Below are 18221 nucleotides of genomic sequence, written 5' to 3' on the forward strand. Positions count from 1 at the left end.
GAAGTTTCAAGTCAAAAGTTCATGACATGTAATAGAGTTTTTGGATGTGAAGCTAAGATTAGATCCAATAAAAGGTACTGAAACAATGGTTTATAGGAAACCTATGTGGTGGAAAGTACAGTTGTGTACACTTACCATAAATGTAGATGTTTGAGTGTATTCACTGTTGCAGTCATCACATTTGGGTTATCTGCCTGCAGGTAGCCCTCAGCCAGCCTGGATACCACAGTCTTGGAATCCTGCATCGGATGCTGTCTCTTCTTCTATGATGTCAGGTCATCAGGGGTATAAAACATGCAGCCGACGCCATTACATCAGTTTTTCTTGCCCCAGATATCAGGTGCCACCACAATGGGAAGCAATTATATGTTATGTTACACCTCCAACAAAAAAGCAAATACACCTGAAAAATTAAATACATCAAACAAGAAGGAAAGATAGAGCCAAAAGAAGTTGGGGGCTGGAGGGAGGGTAACCAGGACTGCAACAGTGAATACACTTGAACATCTACATTTATGGTAAGTGCACACAACTGTACTATGTTCTTCGTGTTTCACTGCTGCAGTCATTACATTTGGGTTGATTCCCAAAGCTAAGGAAGGGAGGAGGAAGTTAGAGAGCATTAGGGCCAGCTATTAAGCCCTGCAAGACTGCAGTGGCAAAACCAGCTCTGGATTTAAAAAAAATAGGCATGTGGTAATGCCTGGTGAAAGTATGTACAGAGCTCTAGGTAGCAGCTTCTAGGATGTCCCTAGTAGGGACTCCTCTGAGAAAGGCTGTAGAAGTAGATGTAGCCCTGGTGGAATGTGATCTTATCCCCTGTGGGGTAGGTTTTCCATGGTGCTTATAGCAGAAATGAATACAATGGTCTATACATTTAGAAATGGTTTGCTTTGAAATGGCCTTCCCCTCTGCCCCTGCGGCAAAGCCAACTAGCAGCTGTTCAGATTTTCAGAGAGGCTTAGTCCTGTCCAAATAAAATCTAAGTTGTCTGTGCACGTCCAGAGAGTGCAGTATTCATTCTCCTTTGTTTTGTGGATCAGGGAAAAAAAGTAGGCAAATGAATGGACTGATTTAGGGCCACACTAAATAGCACCTTGGGCATAAAGGAAGGATTAGTCCCGAGGGAAACCCTGTCTGCATGGAAGATAATGAAGGGTTTCACTGCAATAAGGCCCTGTAATTAAGACACTCTTCTTGCTGAAGTGATGGCTAAAAGGAAGGCTATTGTCGAAGAGAGGAATTTCAAACTGCAGTTGCAGCTGGCTCAAAGGGAGGGCGAGTGAGCTTTTCCAATACAAAGTTAAGGTCCCAGGCTGGAGTGAGGGGTCTCCTGGGGGGGGTCTTAAGTTTTTGGCCCCTCTAAGGAATTGCTTTAGCAGGGAGTGAGAGAAGAGGGGTGGCTCAGTATTATAATGTGCTGAAATGGCAGAGGCATGAATTTTAATTGAAGAGAAGGATAGGCCCTTGTGAAGCATTTCTGTTAAGTACCGAAGAATATGAGGTAAGCTGGGCACCATTGTACCCATCCCCTGAGTCTGGCTCCAGGAGCAGTATCTTTTCCACTTTTCAGCATAGGACTTTCTAGTACTAGGCCTCCTTGCCTCCAGAATGACATCTAGCACCTGCTTACTGAGGGAAGCTATTGGAGAGCTCAAGGAATCAGCCAGGCTGCAAGGTTCAGGGTTTGAAGCTGAGGGTGCAGAATCTGGCCCACCTGCTGGGACAGCAGGGAAGGGGTCAGAGGCAGGTGCCATGGTTCCACTAGTGTCATACTGCGCAAGAGGGGGTACCAGTGCTGGCGTGGCCAGTCTGGTGCAATCAGTATTGTCCTTGGCTTGTCCTGTAACCTTTGAGAGGACAGGCAGAGGGGGAAAGGCATAAACTGAGTGGCTTTCCCAGGTAAAGGACAGGGCATCCACTTTCCAGGCTTGACTGTGGGAAGTACTTGTGCAGAATTTGTCCAATTGGTAGTTCTGAGGGGAGGCAAACATGTCTACCCTCTGGAGCCCCCCATTTGTTCCTCAAGAGGTTAAATATTTTTGGATCCAGTTTCCATTCATGTGGGTCCATGAGACTTCTGCTTAGGTCGTCTGCCAGTGAATTTAGCTTACCTGGCAGGAATTGAGCTTGCAGGTGCACTTGGTAGCTCAAGGCTGTGTTCAACAGAGCCATGGCTAGTCTGCAGAGAGGGTACGAGTGGGTTTCCCCCTACTTGTTTATGTACCACATAACTGTGGTGTTGTCTGTCTTTACCAATAATTGTCCTGGAAGAATGCAGTCTTTGAAGGTTGTCAGAGAATTCTGTACAGTTAACATTTCTTTTTGGTTGCTATGCAGGTGCATCTGTCTTGGGTTCCATTTGCCCTGAATGCACTGCCCTGCCAAATGAGTCCCCCATGCATAGTCTGATGCATTTGTTGTTAGGGTTTGGGCGGCAGGGCATAGAGTGAAAGGGAGCCCCTTGTTATAGTAGCAGGCCTCTGCCCACCAAAGGAACTCTGTCTTTATACATGGAATGATAGGAATCACTGATTCCAGGTCCTGAGAATGTTGACACCATAGGCTTTTTAGATACCATTGTAATTTCCTCATATGCAGTCTTGCATATGAAATTAGTAGAATGCAAGAGGCCATGAACCTGAGGGCTTGCAGAATTTTCCTTGCAGACAGCTGGGTCTTCGTGGCCAACAGTTTGAAGTAGGTTGTCAGATAATCTTGTCTCTCTGGAGTGAGGAAAGCCATCTGGGAAGTTGTGTTCAAGCTTGCTCCCAGGAATACAATCTGTTTGCAGGGTACTAGGTGAGATTTATTTTAGTTTATGGTGTACCCCAGAGAGGTTAGAAGATTATTTATGAATGCCAGATGTTTTAATAGCAATTCCTGGCTTTCTGCCTGAATCAGCCAATTGTCCAAGTATGAGTATATTGGAATTTTCTCTGTCTGCAAAATGCAATGGCTGTAGCTAGACACTTTGTGAATACCCTGAGCGCAGCAGATATGCCAAAGGGAAGTGCAGAGAATTGACAGTGCATGGAACCTGCCCTGAAGCGTAGGTATTTCCTGCAAGATTCCCTTACTGGAATGTGCAGGTAAGCTTCCTTTAAGTCTAAGGCTGTCAACCAGACATCTTTGCCTAACATAGGAAGCAGCTGTTGAAGCGTTGGCATTTTGAATTTTGGGATTACCAAAAAGGTGTTTAGAACAGAGAGGTCCAGAATAAGACACAAAGAGCTGTTTTTTCTGGGTACCAGGAAAAGGTTTGAATAAAAACCTTGTCCCCTTTCTTCTGCTGGGCAGGCTGAATAGCCCTGAGACTTAGAAGAGAGAGAACCTGCTGTTGGGCCCAGGGGTGTAGCCGGGATTTTCAAATTTGTACTCACAGCGCCCAAACTGCTGCCCCCCCATCAAGAAACACCCAAATCAACATGTTGTGGTCTTCGGAGTTTTGCTCTCTGAACTGATCACCGGCAGTTGTATGCCAGGATAATAATAACTTGCATGATAAAACAATATAGGCATATCAGTCCAAAGGTGTATCTTCCTTACATAGAAAAAATATAAAATGCCTTTCCATTTACCTTCAGTCAGATTTCACGCCAATGGAGCTTTACCCAGATGCCCATTTATGACTGCATTTTAATATAGTGTGACACAACCCCCAGATGTCTAACAAACAAATGCAGACATGAGTAATTTTTAGTAGCAGTGCTACCATGTCTTACCTAATTGTTCTCCTGCCTTTGTCCAGTTTTCCTGTTCATTCCTGCCTTGGAGATGAGAGCCAAGAACTCTGCAGTCAAACCAAGAGTATGCTGTTAGCAATGACTAAGCCTCTGGCCAGTGTTTTCAGAACTGGCATATCGTATATAAAAGGTGTGGCCTGCAAATGAATGAGTTGATACTGTGTATTGACACTAGTGTCTACTCGTATTCTAACTGCTGTCAGAGTCCTAGTAACTGGCTTCAAGAATTCGCTACGTAGCTGGTGTCATTCTAGGGAGATCCAGTTTATATAACCCTGGGACAAGATTATCAGGAGTCTTACTTGGCTTTGCAAAAATTCTGCATCTCTTGTTCAGTGGGTTCTGCATACTGGCTAAACAGCCCATGCATGATTTTTAGGTAGAGTTCACCTTATGAACATCTCAACTTAAATGCATGTAAAGCCAGACTGGTCAACATCAGTGTGACTTTTCTCAATGCCAGGAGTCTTAACAATAAACTGTCTGAACTGGAATTTTCATGTATGTGTAGATACAGAGACAGTTTTCAAATGCTAGCAAAGCAGTCCTTCCTTGCTGGGTTTGCATCTGCCATCCATTTAAGCCCACAAGGAACTGTGATCGGATATCAGTGCTCCATACTGATGGTATGGCTTTTGAAGGAATACTTGGAGACATTCCCTGTGAACTCAGAACTCCAATTTACCCTAGGAAAGTCAAACTTCAAGTAACCAACATCACTATATTTAAATACTTTAAGAAGGCAAACCCCATGCAATTATGCAATGAAATCACAAGAGATTACCCCTTCCCTGGAACAGACTCCTTATTCATGTGAAAGCCAGGCCTGTTGAAATGCTGTTTGGAGCAAGGGATGGGAAATCACAAATTAACCCCTGGCTTGTCACCTGTGGTCCTTATGAACAGAGGCAATTTGTAGATACCCTTAGAGATAGGCATATTCCATGACTGTTCTACTCCATGGGCATTGACAATTGGGAAAATTGAGGCATGAATGGCTAGGCTTAAAAAGGATCTATGGCCTATAGCCTAGTAACTTCCGAAATATATCCATTATACTTCTACAGTTGACCCTGTTTTTTCTGCCAGTTACACAAATGTTCTTTATGGCCATCTAGTCAAATGCAATGACCTAGCAGCCCTGTCAGGCTAAATATGACAGAAGATTCAAAAATAAAGCATCCTGTTGGGTAGTAAATGTAGTAAAGTACACAACAAAAAGAAGAAACTATCTAAATTGCTAAGAAGGACTAGAACTCTCTCAGCATGAGAAAAGTATAAAAGAAGCTCACTAAGAAAGTGAAGCCACTATAAAGACTAACAAAACATCCCATGAACTGAAACTAGCAACTGCAGCAAAGGGTAACTACAAGTCCTTCAGTTATGTCAGAAAAAGAAATGATTGACAACACTACTCAGAACTATATATATATATATATATATATATATATATATATAAATAAAATGTGTGTGTATAGATGTATATGTATATAAAATGCAGATATACATATTTGTATATCTGTATTTATATGCATATAACACACATACATGCACGTGTGTGTGTGTCTATATATATATATATATATATATATATATATATATATATATATATATATATATATACATACATATATATGTGTGTGTGTATGTATGTGTATGCAGTTATGTGACAAAGAAAAAAATAAGCAAACAATCCACCAGTTCTAGCTAATAGGGGAACTAAGATATTTCAAACCCCTTTACAGCCACTCCTTCAAACTACAATTCTTTAGAAAAATAATTAAGTGAAGTTAGACAAAAAAAAAATAAAACAGAACAGCATTATGTCTGTTTACTGCCCTACTGCCTAATCAACATGGTCTAAAACTGAACAAAACAAATCAACATAAGCTTCATAGCCACTGTTCATCTTTATTAAATTAAGGAACGATTGAATTTGTTCCAGGCATACACTAGGGAAGTGAAGAAGTAAAAATAGTCATATGCAATTTGTGATTCCCTTTTTTTTTTTTTTTTTTTTTTTTTTTTTGCGCAGTTCTAGAGAGAAATGGATGACTCAAACTTGCCTATTTGTTAAGTACGCCATGACACAATATACAGGGCAGACGATAAACTTTCAGTTACCATCACCGAGGCAGTCGGTTATTAGCACTATTGCTACAAAGAGTCTATTCCTTCCTTCCATTGAGAGGCAATTACTGCCTGTTTCTTTGCTCTCCTTGCATACAAGATGTAAATATCAAACAATGCAGTCTCTGTTGCGGTTCCGGCTGCCGCTCTATTTCCATCATGCGGTTCCGCCTGTGGGGCTGATCCAATGTAATAGGTGAGGGGTCAAGCTTTAGCAAATTATAATTTAAAAGGGCCAAAAGAAAGTTGCTCTTTCTTGATATTTTTAATTGTAAAATCTGTATTTTATGTCAAATACTAGTAATTTCAGTGATATACCCTCAACAGGCTCTGATTTTATCTTGTATGTTTTCCCTCTCCCTTGTTGGATGTTTGACTGTTCTGGTGAATCACTGAGGGTCAGTTACGGTGCTGTCTCCGTAAAACAGCTTAACAGGTAGATGGTAAATTATTTCCAGAGTTTTTTTGTAAGCAGACAGCAGTCGTGCGAAGTTTGACAGCCAGTAAGATGCACACAAGGAGTACATTTGGTATATGTTTCAATCGTATTTTTGTTGTAACATGGTTAGGACACATTTATGCATCTGTTTAAGGTGGAGGGGCACACCACCCACCATGTAGCTCCAGCGCCCTTGCCCTTGGGTCCAAGTGCATGTTTGGTTTGCTACCCCCTTCTTTGCAAACTGTACTGAAGTGCGTACAGTCTGTACACGTCCCGACGTCCTTGGTTGGGCCTCTGCCCACTGATTCAGGGGTAGGTCTGGCCAACCGTTTGGGGTTGGTAGGGTGTGGAAGTGGAATCTGTATCCTTGGGAAACTATATTCAAAACCCATTTGTCCTGGGTAATGAGTTCCCAGTTTTTTGCATGCAGGGCGAACTTTCCTCCTAAGGGAGCAGGCAGTTGAGCAGGGCTTGGAAGAATTGAGGTTAATTAATTGTGCCATTTTTCCTTAGGGGGTGTCTTACTACTCCCTGCTTTGGAAGTGGGAGCCCCCCACTGCTTGGGCCTGTGTGTAGCCTGAGACTGTAACCTAGGTGGTCTGCTGTTCCTGGGTTTGGACTGAGAAGGCCTGGAAGAGACTGGAAAGGACCAATTCTTTGAAGGCCAATGCCTACTAAATCTGGGAGACTGTGCTTGCAGGAAATCTTTAACAGTTTGCATAGATTTAGCTTTTTCCTCCACCTTTTTGAGTACTTCTTCTGCTTTGTTGACAAACAGGCAGTCTTGGTTTAAGAAGAGCATCCAGTAATTTAGCTTTAACATGATCTGGCAATTTTTAATCCTTAAGCCAAACATGCCTTCTAAGTACAGACCCAGTGACAGCAGCCCTGCAAAATGCTTCTAAAGAGTTAAAACCACATTGCAAAGTAAGTTTACCAACTTGTTCTGCACAATGCATTAAATCCTGTAATTCTTTGTGTTCAGCACAGTCAGGAATCAACATCATTTTATGTTTAAGTAGTCCCATAATATGCCGCTGGTACTTTAACATATGAAACTGGCAAATTAAAGCCCTAATGGCCAAAGTAGCAGAAGTGTATACCTTCTTACCCCATCTGTTCAAGTCTTTAGAATCTCTATCAGAAGGGGTAGGATTTTTGGCAGCATTAGCCTTAATGCCCTTTGGTCCTTGGGAAATGGTCTCTGGGTCCGCAGTAGTTTTCTTAAAGAGGAACATGTGAGAGTCAGGTACTCTGTAATACCTGTCAGGTTTTCTGGGAGCTGGAGGTAAAGTGTCTGGGGAAAGGCTAGATTCCAAGAAAGCATCATCTACAATGTCCAAAACAGGAGTGAAAGCTAAAGGGCTGTGTTGAGGAAGGAGTAAGAATTCCCCAAGCCTCTTTTTGGAGTCAGAGTAATCCTGGCTTTACCAGCGGAAATGGTCCCTAAGAGTGTGCAAGGTTTTACCAAAAGAAAAATCTTCTGGAGGGGAAGCAGAGGGAATGGAATCCTCTACATCAGAATCCTCACAGGTAGAAAAGGGCAAATCCTGGTAATCAGAAGAAACAGAAATATCAGATTCTTGATCAGAAGAATCAGAAGGAAAATCGGCTCTAGGTCTCTTAGAGGGGGAAGGCTGGCTTCCCCTAAATAAGGTAATAGGGTCTTCAGCCATTCAAAGCATTTGTTTTTTAGGCATATGGGCCTGAGCATGCGGTTTGGACATTGGTTTTCTAGGCGTGGTGCGAGTTTTAGGCCTGGATGAAGAAGATGGCGTTGGATTAATATGCAAGTCTGTAGGCGTGAATACACCCTCAGAAGCCGGTGCCTGCACAGCTGCTCCAGACCCATCCAAGGTAGAGAAATCCGCAGGTTCCATAGTCGAAGAAGCATCTCGTGGCATACCGGACTTCGAATGGGTCTCAGTAGAGGCCTGCGAATCTGAAGTAGCAGGTATCAGGTGCTGAGAAAGCGCCTCACTGAGTACCGGCGGACTGGTGACTAACTTAACAGAAGCGTCGTCGGCAGTTTTGGACCTATGCGGTCTGTCTCTGTCTTTACCCTTACGTTTTTTTCGAAAGATTGGTAGTAGGATGGCTTACCAAAGCCATTTCGGAATATGCATATCGAGTACCAAAATAATTTGCTGCAAAAATAGCCCGACGACGAATAGTTCGGGGGTTGAACATGGCACAAAACCGACAGCGAGGGACGCCGTGGTCTGGGCCTAAGCAAGGAATGCAGTAAGAATGAAAATCTTTATGAGGTATTTGCTTTCCACAAGTAAGACAATTGTTAACTTTTACTGACATCGGTTGGAGCAAGAAAGAAGGTCCCCAACAGGGTACTTATCTTTTTTAGAATACTTCGGTTCTGAAACTCGAAAATGAAAATTTCAGGAGGTTGCCAACTGGCACTTGCGAACTGCTTCTGCTTCAGGCACCACACGGCAAGAAAGACTGATGAAATGGCATTGGCTGCATGTTTTATACCCCTGACAACCTGACGTCATGGAAGAAGAGACAGCATCTGATGCAGGAATCCAAGACTCTGGTATTCAGGCCGGCTGAGGGCTACCTGCAGGCAGATAACTCAAATGTGATGACTGCAACAGTGAAACAAGAAGAACATCCACATGTTACATTATTCAAGTATGCATTCAAGACACATTTTTCAAAATATAGTAGATAATCAAGGCAGCACAAGTGTCAAAATTATGTACAAGTGAAGATATATATCTGAAGGAACATGAAAAGTTATTTAATAACTTTGTGGAGAAGGGTTATGAAGAGAAAAATATTCCAAAAGAAAAAGACCAAATATTGAAAATACGTGAGCAAAAAGGCAGACCGTACTAGTCAAAATGGAAGAAACAAGAAACAGAATGAACTAATAAAGGTTGCTTTAGAGGAAATAAAGTAAGGTGCATAATCACTTACAGTACAGACAGTGCAGCTATCTGTGATACTATTAAGAAATATTGGCCGATTTTAACATCAGATACTAGAATCAAAGAAATAGTAGGAGAGAATCCGAGTTTTACATTCAAGAACAAAAAGAACTTAAAGAGGCTATTATGTCAAAAAGACGGAATAGAGATGACAAAGGAAATGGCTTAAACAGCTCCCTTACGAATGAATAGAGGTACACGTAAATGTGGCTCTTGTAAAGCTTGGCATGGATAAATACACAGATTATATTTACACATCCAGTAACAAGCAAGAATTATATCTTCCATGGATTAGTGAATTGTAACAGCAGAAATATAACATATGTTGCAACCTGTATTACCTGTACAGCTTATTACGTGGGCAAAACGAACAGAAAGTTTAAAGAACGTATTCTTCGTCACATATGGGATATAAAAAATAAAATAGAACATAATTCCCTGTACCAACATATTTCAAAGTTTAAGGATCATACTTTTAGGTTTATGGCCCCTTCATGTATTAAGGAAAATGTACGAGGTGGTGATCTATTAAATAAAATGGAAGCTGAGGAAGCAAGGTGGATTATGGTTCTGAGAGCAGACCACCTTCCAGGACTGAATGGGGTAGTACCCCTAAGACCCATACTAAAAGAGCGAGGTCAGAAAACAAAGAATTAAAAAATATCTACTTTTACTATAAGGGACGATGTCACAATGATGGAAGTTGTAGCTGCTTTGCTTAAAAAGGCAGTTTCTCTCTGATACAACAAGATCTGAAGAAGGTTAATAATAACCGAAAGCACTTATCTTGTTTTTATTTTGATTTTCTATCATCTTTTATCAAGTTTTATCCAATAAAATAATTTTAACAGTTTACACAAGAATTGGAGAGCTCCAGCTCAAACCACGGCTTGTAAAAGAGTGTTTCAGTGCTTCAGTTGTTTTCTCACAGTGCTGCATGCAGGAGGTGGCGTGTTCATTTTTTCTTGTGTGGTTCTATTGTTTAATGAATGGCCTTTAGTGGAGCGATTTGGTATTTTACTTAATAAATGCAGAAAGGTAGGTTTGGGGTTATTTATGAGGGACTTAGGAGTACAGGAGAAGGTGATGGAGATGACAAGATTACACTTCATAAGGATCACAGAAGATGATATCTGGAGTAATGTGTCTGCTGAGATGAGAGGTGGGTTATTCTGAGGAAATAGGAGTTGGTGGGGATTGGAGTTTTATATGCAGTCAGACCTTATGCATTACTGATATATGACACCAAAGAGGAAGAAAGAAAAGGGTAGTGAAGGAAGCAGATTGCTAGAGCTATGAGACAGACTGCACTGATTATTTACATGTGGCAGTATTTTGTCCAAGTGAGGAGTTTGTAGAGACATATGAAGGATATTCAACAAAAGTATAGACAAAGAAGGTAGAAAGCGGGTGGATGTTCTCTTCTGTTTGTTTAGGGATAGATAGGAGGGTTTTTATGGAGTAAGATAAAGAAAACAGAACTGCAATTTGTGGCTGGTTGGTTAAACAAGCAATCATGCTCACCAGGGTGTATGTTACTGTGTAAACAACACACATCCAGTGGTGTTTTGAGACCTGGCACCTCAGGGCATATAGATCTATTACAGCAACTCAGCTGTATAGGCTTGTATCAGCAAAAGAAACAAGTAATACTTGTAAAAGACTTATTACTCCATTTGTTATACCTAGTAAGCCTACCTTTTAATATTGGGATAATGGATATCTCCTCATGAACAGCATCATCTCTGATTTGATAAGAATGAACACAGCTAGGACTTGGGACTTTCATGACACAAAGGCAGGTTAATTTAAATTTACCCTCCTCTGTTAAGTGAACTTTCACTGTGCGTCTCTACATCTCCATTTTTTAATAAAGTCATGAACCAAAATGGAATCTGATCTGACAATTTGGTATTTAACAGACGTACAACTGTTAAAGAATTTTTCCATAACACTACAAAAATAAATGGCAGGTTACATTTTTACTTACCCCTGTAAGACTGTATGTAGCAAATGTCCATGACTTATCTGGATTATTTGCACAGCACAAAGCTGTTACTCCATACCCAACTGCACATATTGGTTCTGAAAAAGGAAGAAACATCAGAATGATTAGGCATCTGTACCAAATATACAGCCCCTAAATGGCAAACAATAGTTCTCTGATTTTACATATAAATGAAAAAAAAAGCATCTATTAATATGTAGCTTGTTGTGGAAACAGTTTTTAAAGTCGTGGGATCAAAATAACTCTAGTTAAGAGTGACTTTACCTAAACAAATATGTGAAGAAAATGCCTATGGACAGCAAAATCTATAACATTCCACTGTACTCACTAATTTTGTATGGTATGTAAACAAATGTATGGGACATGAATAGTTGAATAGCCACATAGTTCAATCCAACTCTGTTTAATTAAATTATTTTCCTTCCCTCTGTATCAAGACCAAGACTACACTTGACAAAACAACTTCACAGCCCCCCTTTCCAAGTTACCAAAAAAGTAATCACAAACTCTACACATTCTACACACAGCTTATGTGTTGACAACTAGTTCCAATCATTGAACATATTTTATGAAAGTATTACAACAGGAGAGCTACTTTATGGTGACTTTTGATTTTCCAGTTGGTGCTTTTGTGCAGTACAATTTCCTAATGGCACAGAACAGGCTATTATTACAAAGCAGTATTCACAAAAGATATGCAACAAATCCCTTTCAGTGCTTGGTTTTTGGCTTTCTGAGTTTACAGCCTTGTAAACAGTCTTAGCATGAAACTTTGAAGGCAATGGCAACATACATACACCACATCAAACACCTTAAAATGTCAGTGTGTTATGTCCTTAACTCCTCTGTGGCAATTTATCTGGCTCTAGCGAGCGGAAGGATGGGGCCTGAACTGTGACCCTGTGACTGCAGATCGATTATAGGCTCTGGCACTGGAGGAGATAGGCAGGGACGGGCTAGGAGTGAAGAGGCATGGGCTACTTGGGTTGCATACACTTGGGTGGAAACTGGAGAGATCACTGCTCATGGCGAGGGGAACAGGTACAGTCCCTTGTAGAGATGGTACATCTTCAACAATCAGCCCATTGTATGTCCCCTCCATATACCTTGCCACATGCATATGATGTTAAGATTGTGGAGAAATCAAATCACCTCTGTTGGCTGCATGAAGGATGGCCCTTTCTCTTGCTTATCTCTTGCCCATTGAAGGGAATGAATGGGCTAATAGACTGAGAGAAGGTCCATTTGTTCGCAGGAAGTGGGGTCAAAAAGTTGCAATAAAAAAAACGATATTTACTTTCTGAAAAGGAGAATTAGTACTTTTCTGGTACTTCGGTCATTGTTCTCGCATGTCTATCAGGGAAAACAGAGTTGTTTAAATTGCTGGAAGCCGTAGTTTCAAGTCATTAAACAAAGGCTTAGATGTTAAAATCATTTTTGTTTTTCTTTTCTGCTACCAGTTTATCCTATTCAGGGTTATAGGAGAGCTACAGCCTATCCCAGTAAGCAACAAGGGTATGACAAAAAAACACTCTTGGATTGGACAAAAGTCTACTACAGCATACATACACACACTGTCACGCATACATACAAGAAATGCATACATTGTGGGCAATTTAGCCTAGGGGACTGCAAGTCACGTATCAGAATGTCACTGGGAAGAGGGAGGAAACCAAAGATTCTTATGGAATTTCATAGGAACATAACAAGGATATGCAGACTCTGCAAAAAGGCATCACAACACGAACTGGACTAGAAAACCAAGTGTTACAAAGCAGCAATACTAACCTCTCAAATATGCCCATAACAGGAAAATGATGACTTGCAGGTGCCTGCATCACTCTCTGAATCAATAAAATGTTTGTTTCCTCTGAAGGTGGACAGTTTAACCATTTCTTCTACTCAATATTACCAATGGATGGACAATATCAGATAGGTTAACTGCCTCGTTCTTACCTTCAGAATTCTTACTGAATATTTATGACTGTTTTTCAGGGCATCTAGAATGTAGAAGGGGAGACTGACAACTCTGAAGCCAAAAGAGGCGTCTGGAAAAAAAACTCCTGTATCTGTTTTACTGGGGATGCATGTTTACTATAATACTTTTCACAATTTCAAAGGAGGGCTTTTGTGTCGACTTGTCGAGCTAAAACAGATAGCATTTGTTGGACTTGAAATTGTTCATCAGAAAGCTTAATCTTTTTATGCATGTTTAACCATGAAAATGTGGAAAATGCAAGTTGTGTGTTAAAAAGAGCTAGTACTTTTAACCCACCAACTGTTCTTCCTTTAGTTTTATTTGAGCAATTATGTGATTTTGAGATCAGAAATTACCTGAATACTAAAACTAACGACTTACAACTCGAGTGTGACTGAACATAAATTGTTAACACTGCTTTGTCAAGATAAGACCATATGGGTTATGAAACCTGACAAGGGGGGGGGGTGGTAATGCATATTCCAGACTATTTTAACAAAATGTTTGTTCACATTACTGATGATGATATGTATGAAGAAACTACACAAAATTATATTCATGTGGTATACAGAAAAATAGATTTTTTTCTTGCTAGACATGTTTGACCAAGGGCAAATAGATGGGGAAAACGGAGTTTCCTTAAAGTGAAATATCCCATAGTGCCAACCATTTTTGGCATTCCAAACCTTCATAAAGATTTGAGGGATCCTCCTATGAGGCCAATTGTTAATGCCAGTACTTCCAAGGTGCATGCCATGGCAAAATACGTAGATTTGAAGCTTAAAATTTGTTTAGCAAGATACAACCACCTCTGTAAGGACTCTTGGGATTTTTTGACAAAACTTAGGGGAGTTAACTATTCAAAAGCATTATGTTTTGTAACAGTGGATGTTGTTAGTTTATTTAATGTTATTCCCCACCAACAGGGTCTTGAATGTTTTAGGGAACTTCTACTGGATTTAAGAATATATTATTTTGATGAAATTGAAGTTTTAGTCATATTGATGGAAATAATTTTAGACTACAACTTTGTTTATAGTGAAGGACAGTATTTTAAGCAGAAAAGTGGTGTAGCAATAGGGGCGGCTTGCTAATATAATCATAGTGCAGTGGGATAAACAGTACATACTGAGTAGCCCAAGAATACAGGCATTAAAATCTATGCCAGATTTTTCGATGATATTTTTTTAGCAGGGGAAATGAATGAAGAAGAAGCAACTGACTTGGTAAACTATTTGAATTCCACTACCTCATTTTTGAAATGTATTTATTCCTACAGCACTGATTCTGATTCCTACAGCACTGGAAGCATTAGCTACCTACATGTGCTAAAAGCCAAAGATCATGTTAAGGAGAGGCTTACTACCAACATTTACAGGAAACCCCACTATTCAAACTCCCACTTGCACTACACAAGTTGCCACCCTTGGCATGTTAACAAAGGGGTGGTAAAGGGACAGTTTATTCGTCTGGCTAAAATGATTTCTGATGACAATATGTTTGAGCAAGAAAGTAACAAACTTCTTGACATGTTCCAGGCAAGAGGGTATCTGTTGAAACTGATTGTTAGTGTTCGTAGTGAGGTTAGTACTAAAAGGTTAAAAGGCACCATCCTACCTCTTTTTAGGGGTTCCACTACTCAGATTATGGAGGATGTTAATAACAGTAACCCTACAGGTAACAATACTAAAAATTATGGTAAGGCATTTGTCACAACTTGCATTGTGGACAGTGGTGAAATTGGTAACATACTATGTAAGAACTGGAAAATATTTTCTTGTTATGGGAAAGATTTTGAGAAGTTTTGTGATAGACCATCTATAGTATACAGAACAGGGAAGAACTTGAAAAACTGACTTCAAATTCAGCCAAGAGGTGGGGAACCTACAAGTGTAGACTCTGCAACCAATGCAAATTTATTTTTGAGGGTAGCACACTAGTGGAAGGGACCCACAAGTTGGTTATTTCATTCCACTGCACTTGTAATTTAATGTGCTTAGTATATATGTGGCAAAGTGTGTTCAATGTTTGTGTTTTTATGTGGGGAAAAAACGAACGGAAATTTAAAGAATGTGTTTACGAGCACAATCTACATATAAGGAATAAGAATGTTAAAAACTCTTTATACAAGCATGTGGAAACACACCCTGATCATTCCTTTTTATTTTTTGGATTGGATTTTGTATCCCAGAATATGAGGGGAGGGCCATGGGAAGATCTTATCGAATAGAGAGATAAGATGTGGCAACTAATGTTGAATGCTTGTGTGCCCCCTGGCCTTAATGAATGTATTTCAATAAGTAGTGTACTGCATTTAAAATCATAGAAAGTATAAACCCTGCACCTTATTTTCTAACAACTACCTTCTTTTGTACTTGATAACATAGGATTAACCAATCATGCTTCTGTTGTTAATTGATATGATGGTCATATGATTTCTTACTATTTAAATATTGTAGAGTTTGTTGAATTTTTAGATTCTGATGAAGTCTTGGTTATAGACTGACAAAAGTGCTTAATCTTGTTGACTCATTACTAATACATTTTTAAACTTCTTGCTGGCTAGCTGGTGTCTTCAGTACCTTCAATTTTTGGAATGTCTATTTGTTGTTCCTGGTTTGTGTTTTTACTGTCTTTAAACAAGAAGTTATGTACTCACCATAACGTTCGATGTATGTAGTCCTTCTCGCCTCACATTCTTACCCGTGGGTTCAGAGCCGAATGTCGGCTCCGACTCGGCCAAATTTTTTAGCTCAAAGTCTTTCTATTGGCTGGGCTAAGATGGTATCCCATGCTGCACTGCTCTCTATCCCAGATCTAGTTTGCTGCGAGCCCCAGCACACATTCTCCATGCATAACACCACCTAAGGAAAGGAAGAACAAACCAATAATGAAGGGAGCTCTGAAACCAGACAATCTCCAGATCCTCTGGGGTAAGTAAGAATGTGAGGCGAGATGGGCTACATACATCGAACGTTATGGTGAGTACATAACTTCTTGATGTTATGTAGTCCAATCTCATCTACATTCTTACCCGTGGGACAGCGTCCCCAGCACCTAAATCCTGGGAGGCTCAGTGGAAAATACTCCTGAGCACTGTAGAACCAAAGGAAGACCTGCCCCTAGATACCACATCCAACTTATAATGAGTAACAAAGGTGTGAGGAGATGCCCAAGTAGCCGCAGCTCAAATATCATCCATAGACAATCTGGCCTGAAAGGCTGTAGATGTAGATAGAGACCGGGTAGAGTGAGCCTTCACCTGGAATGGTAAATCTTTACCCCCTGAGGAATAAATGAAAGAAATACAACTGCAGATCCACCTGGACAATGTGACTTTGGAGACAGGAGACCCAATTCTATTTTCCGAAAAGGAAACAAACAACTGATCAGATTTTCTGAGGTCTTCCGTTCTGTGCAAATAAAAGCGTAATTGTCTGTGTACATCCAATTGATGAAATTTGAACTCTGCCTTGTTTGAGAACTGGGGGAAAAAACACTGGTAATTCAACAGATTGATTAAGGTTACTGATTGACGCCACTTTGGGAAGAAAGGAGGGGTTCAGTCGGAGAGAAACCCTGTCCTTATGAAAAATCAAATAAGGGGGTTTGATTGATAAAGCCTGAAGCTCCGAAACGCGTCTGGCTGACGTGATGGCTACTAAAAAGACAGTCTTCCAAGTTAAGAATTTTAAATCGCAAGTGGCTGCAGGCTCAAAGGGGGGGTGAAGTAAGACCCTGTAGAAAAAAGTTGAAGTCCCAAGGCATGACAGGTTCTGATATCGGAGGACGAAGTAACAAAGTGCCCTTCAGGAAAGGCTTACAGAGTCTATGTGCCATCAGGCTAGGCTCGTCTGTGACATGAAAGGAAGACATCGCCGCCAACTGGACTTTAATGGTTGCGGCCACTGAACCCTGGTTAAAGAGCACAGACAAGATCTCCAATACAGATGAAATTGGAGCTGTGTAAGGGTCAATCTTTTTGGTATGCACCCAGATTGAAAACCTCTTCTATTTACTGTAATAAATCTTACTGGTCGAGGGCTTATGAGAGGAAGATAAAATATGAACCACCTCCGGCAAAAAATGATGAAGCCTAACTAATGATGGAAGGGGAGTAGCCAGGCTGTCAACCGGAGGGTCCGAAGAGAGGGATGGAGCTGCCCTGACATATGCATCAGTAAGTCTGGTTGTGGGTCCAGAATCCAAGGAGCGTCCATGAGACAGGGATGGAGAAAGGGGAACCAAATTTGATGAGGCCAGTCTGGGGCAATCAGAATCATTCTGCTTCCCAAGGATTGCACTTTCTGAATAACCTTTGACAGCAAGGGGACCGGAGGAAAGGCTGATTGTTTCTTTTTCTCTTCTTGACTGCTAAACCTACAGGAAGGTGCTCTGCCACCTACTGGCTCAGCTATTAACCACTTATTCCATCTCGAAGGAAAGTACATCACCATCCCACTCCCAATATGCATTGGTTTCTAAAAACACACACTTTGACTCCGGCGCCATCTCTCTCCCATCCTGCCTGCCCCATAGTGCGGTGGTGTGTTAAGCTGACCAGGTACACTCATGTCTAGAATTGTACTGCTTTCTTTGTATGTAATGTTTTTGGAATAAAAACTGAATATACTGCCTTAAACTTGCCAATCTACCATACAGTTGTCTAAATTGCACAGTGTGTGTTATCTGCAGTCTGGTGCTTCTTCTATGGTTGCAGGAGTGAACTGCCTCTTTGTATGTAATGTTTTTGGAGTGAACTGTGTTATTTGCCTTCTGGTGTCTTTCTATCAATATTGGAAGGAATTGCCTTCTCTGTATGTAATGTATTTGGAGGGAACTGCCTTCTCTGTATGTAATGTTTTGCAATTACAAATGTATATACTGCTTTAAGTGGCCAAACAACCAAACAGTCGTCTCAATTGCTTAGAGTTCTTCAACAGCCTTCTGGCGTTATTCTATGATA

General features: G+C 40.7%; 1 protein-coding gene across 2 annotated transcripts in view; it reads right to left on the reverse strand.

Annotated features, from left to right (window-relative positions):
• The window catches only part of GATD1 (glutamine amidotransferase class 1 domain containing 1), a 519450-nt gene that overhangs the window by 183786 nt on the left and 317443 nt on the right, over nt 1-18221 (reverse strand). For both annotated transcript variants that reach the window (XM_044059715.1, XM_044059716.1), the window contains exon 5: nt 11260-11354. In XM_044059715.1, coding sequence (XP_043915650.1) covers nt 11260-11354 — 95 coding nt within the window. The remainder of the gene's footprint in view (nt 1-11259; nt 11355-18221) is intronic.

Source organism: Protopterus annectens, chromosome 17.part0 (assembly GCF_019279795.1).
Source record: "Protopterus annectens isolate FY-2018-M chromosome 17.part0, PAN1.0, whole genome shotgun sequence".
NCBI classification, from domain to species: Eukaryota; Metazoa; Chordata; order Ceratodontiformes; family Protopteridae; genus Protopterus; species Protopterus annectens.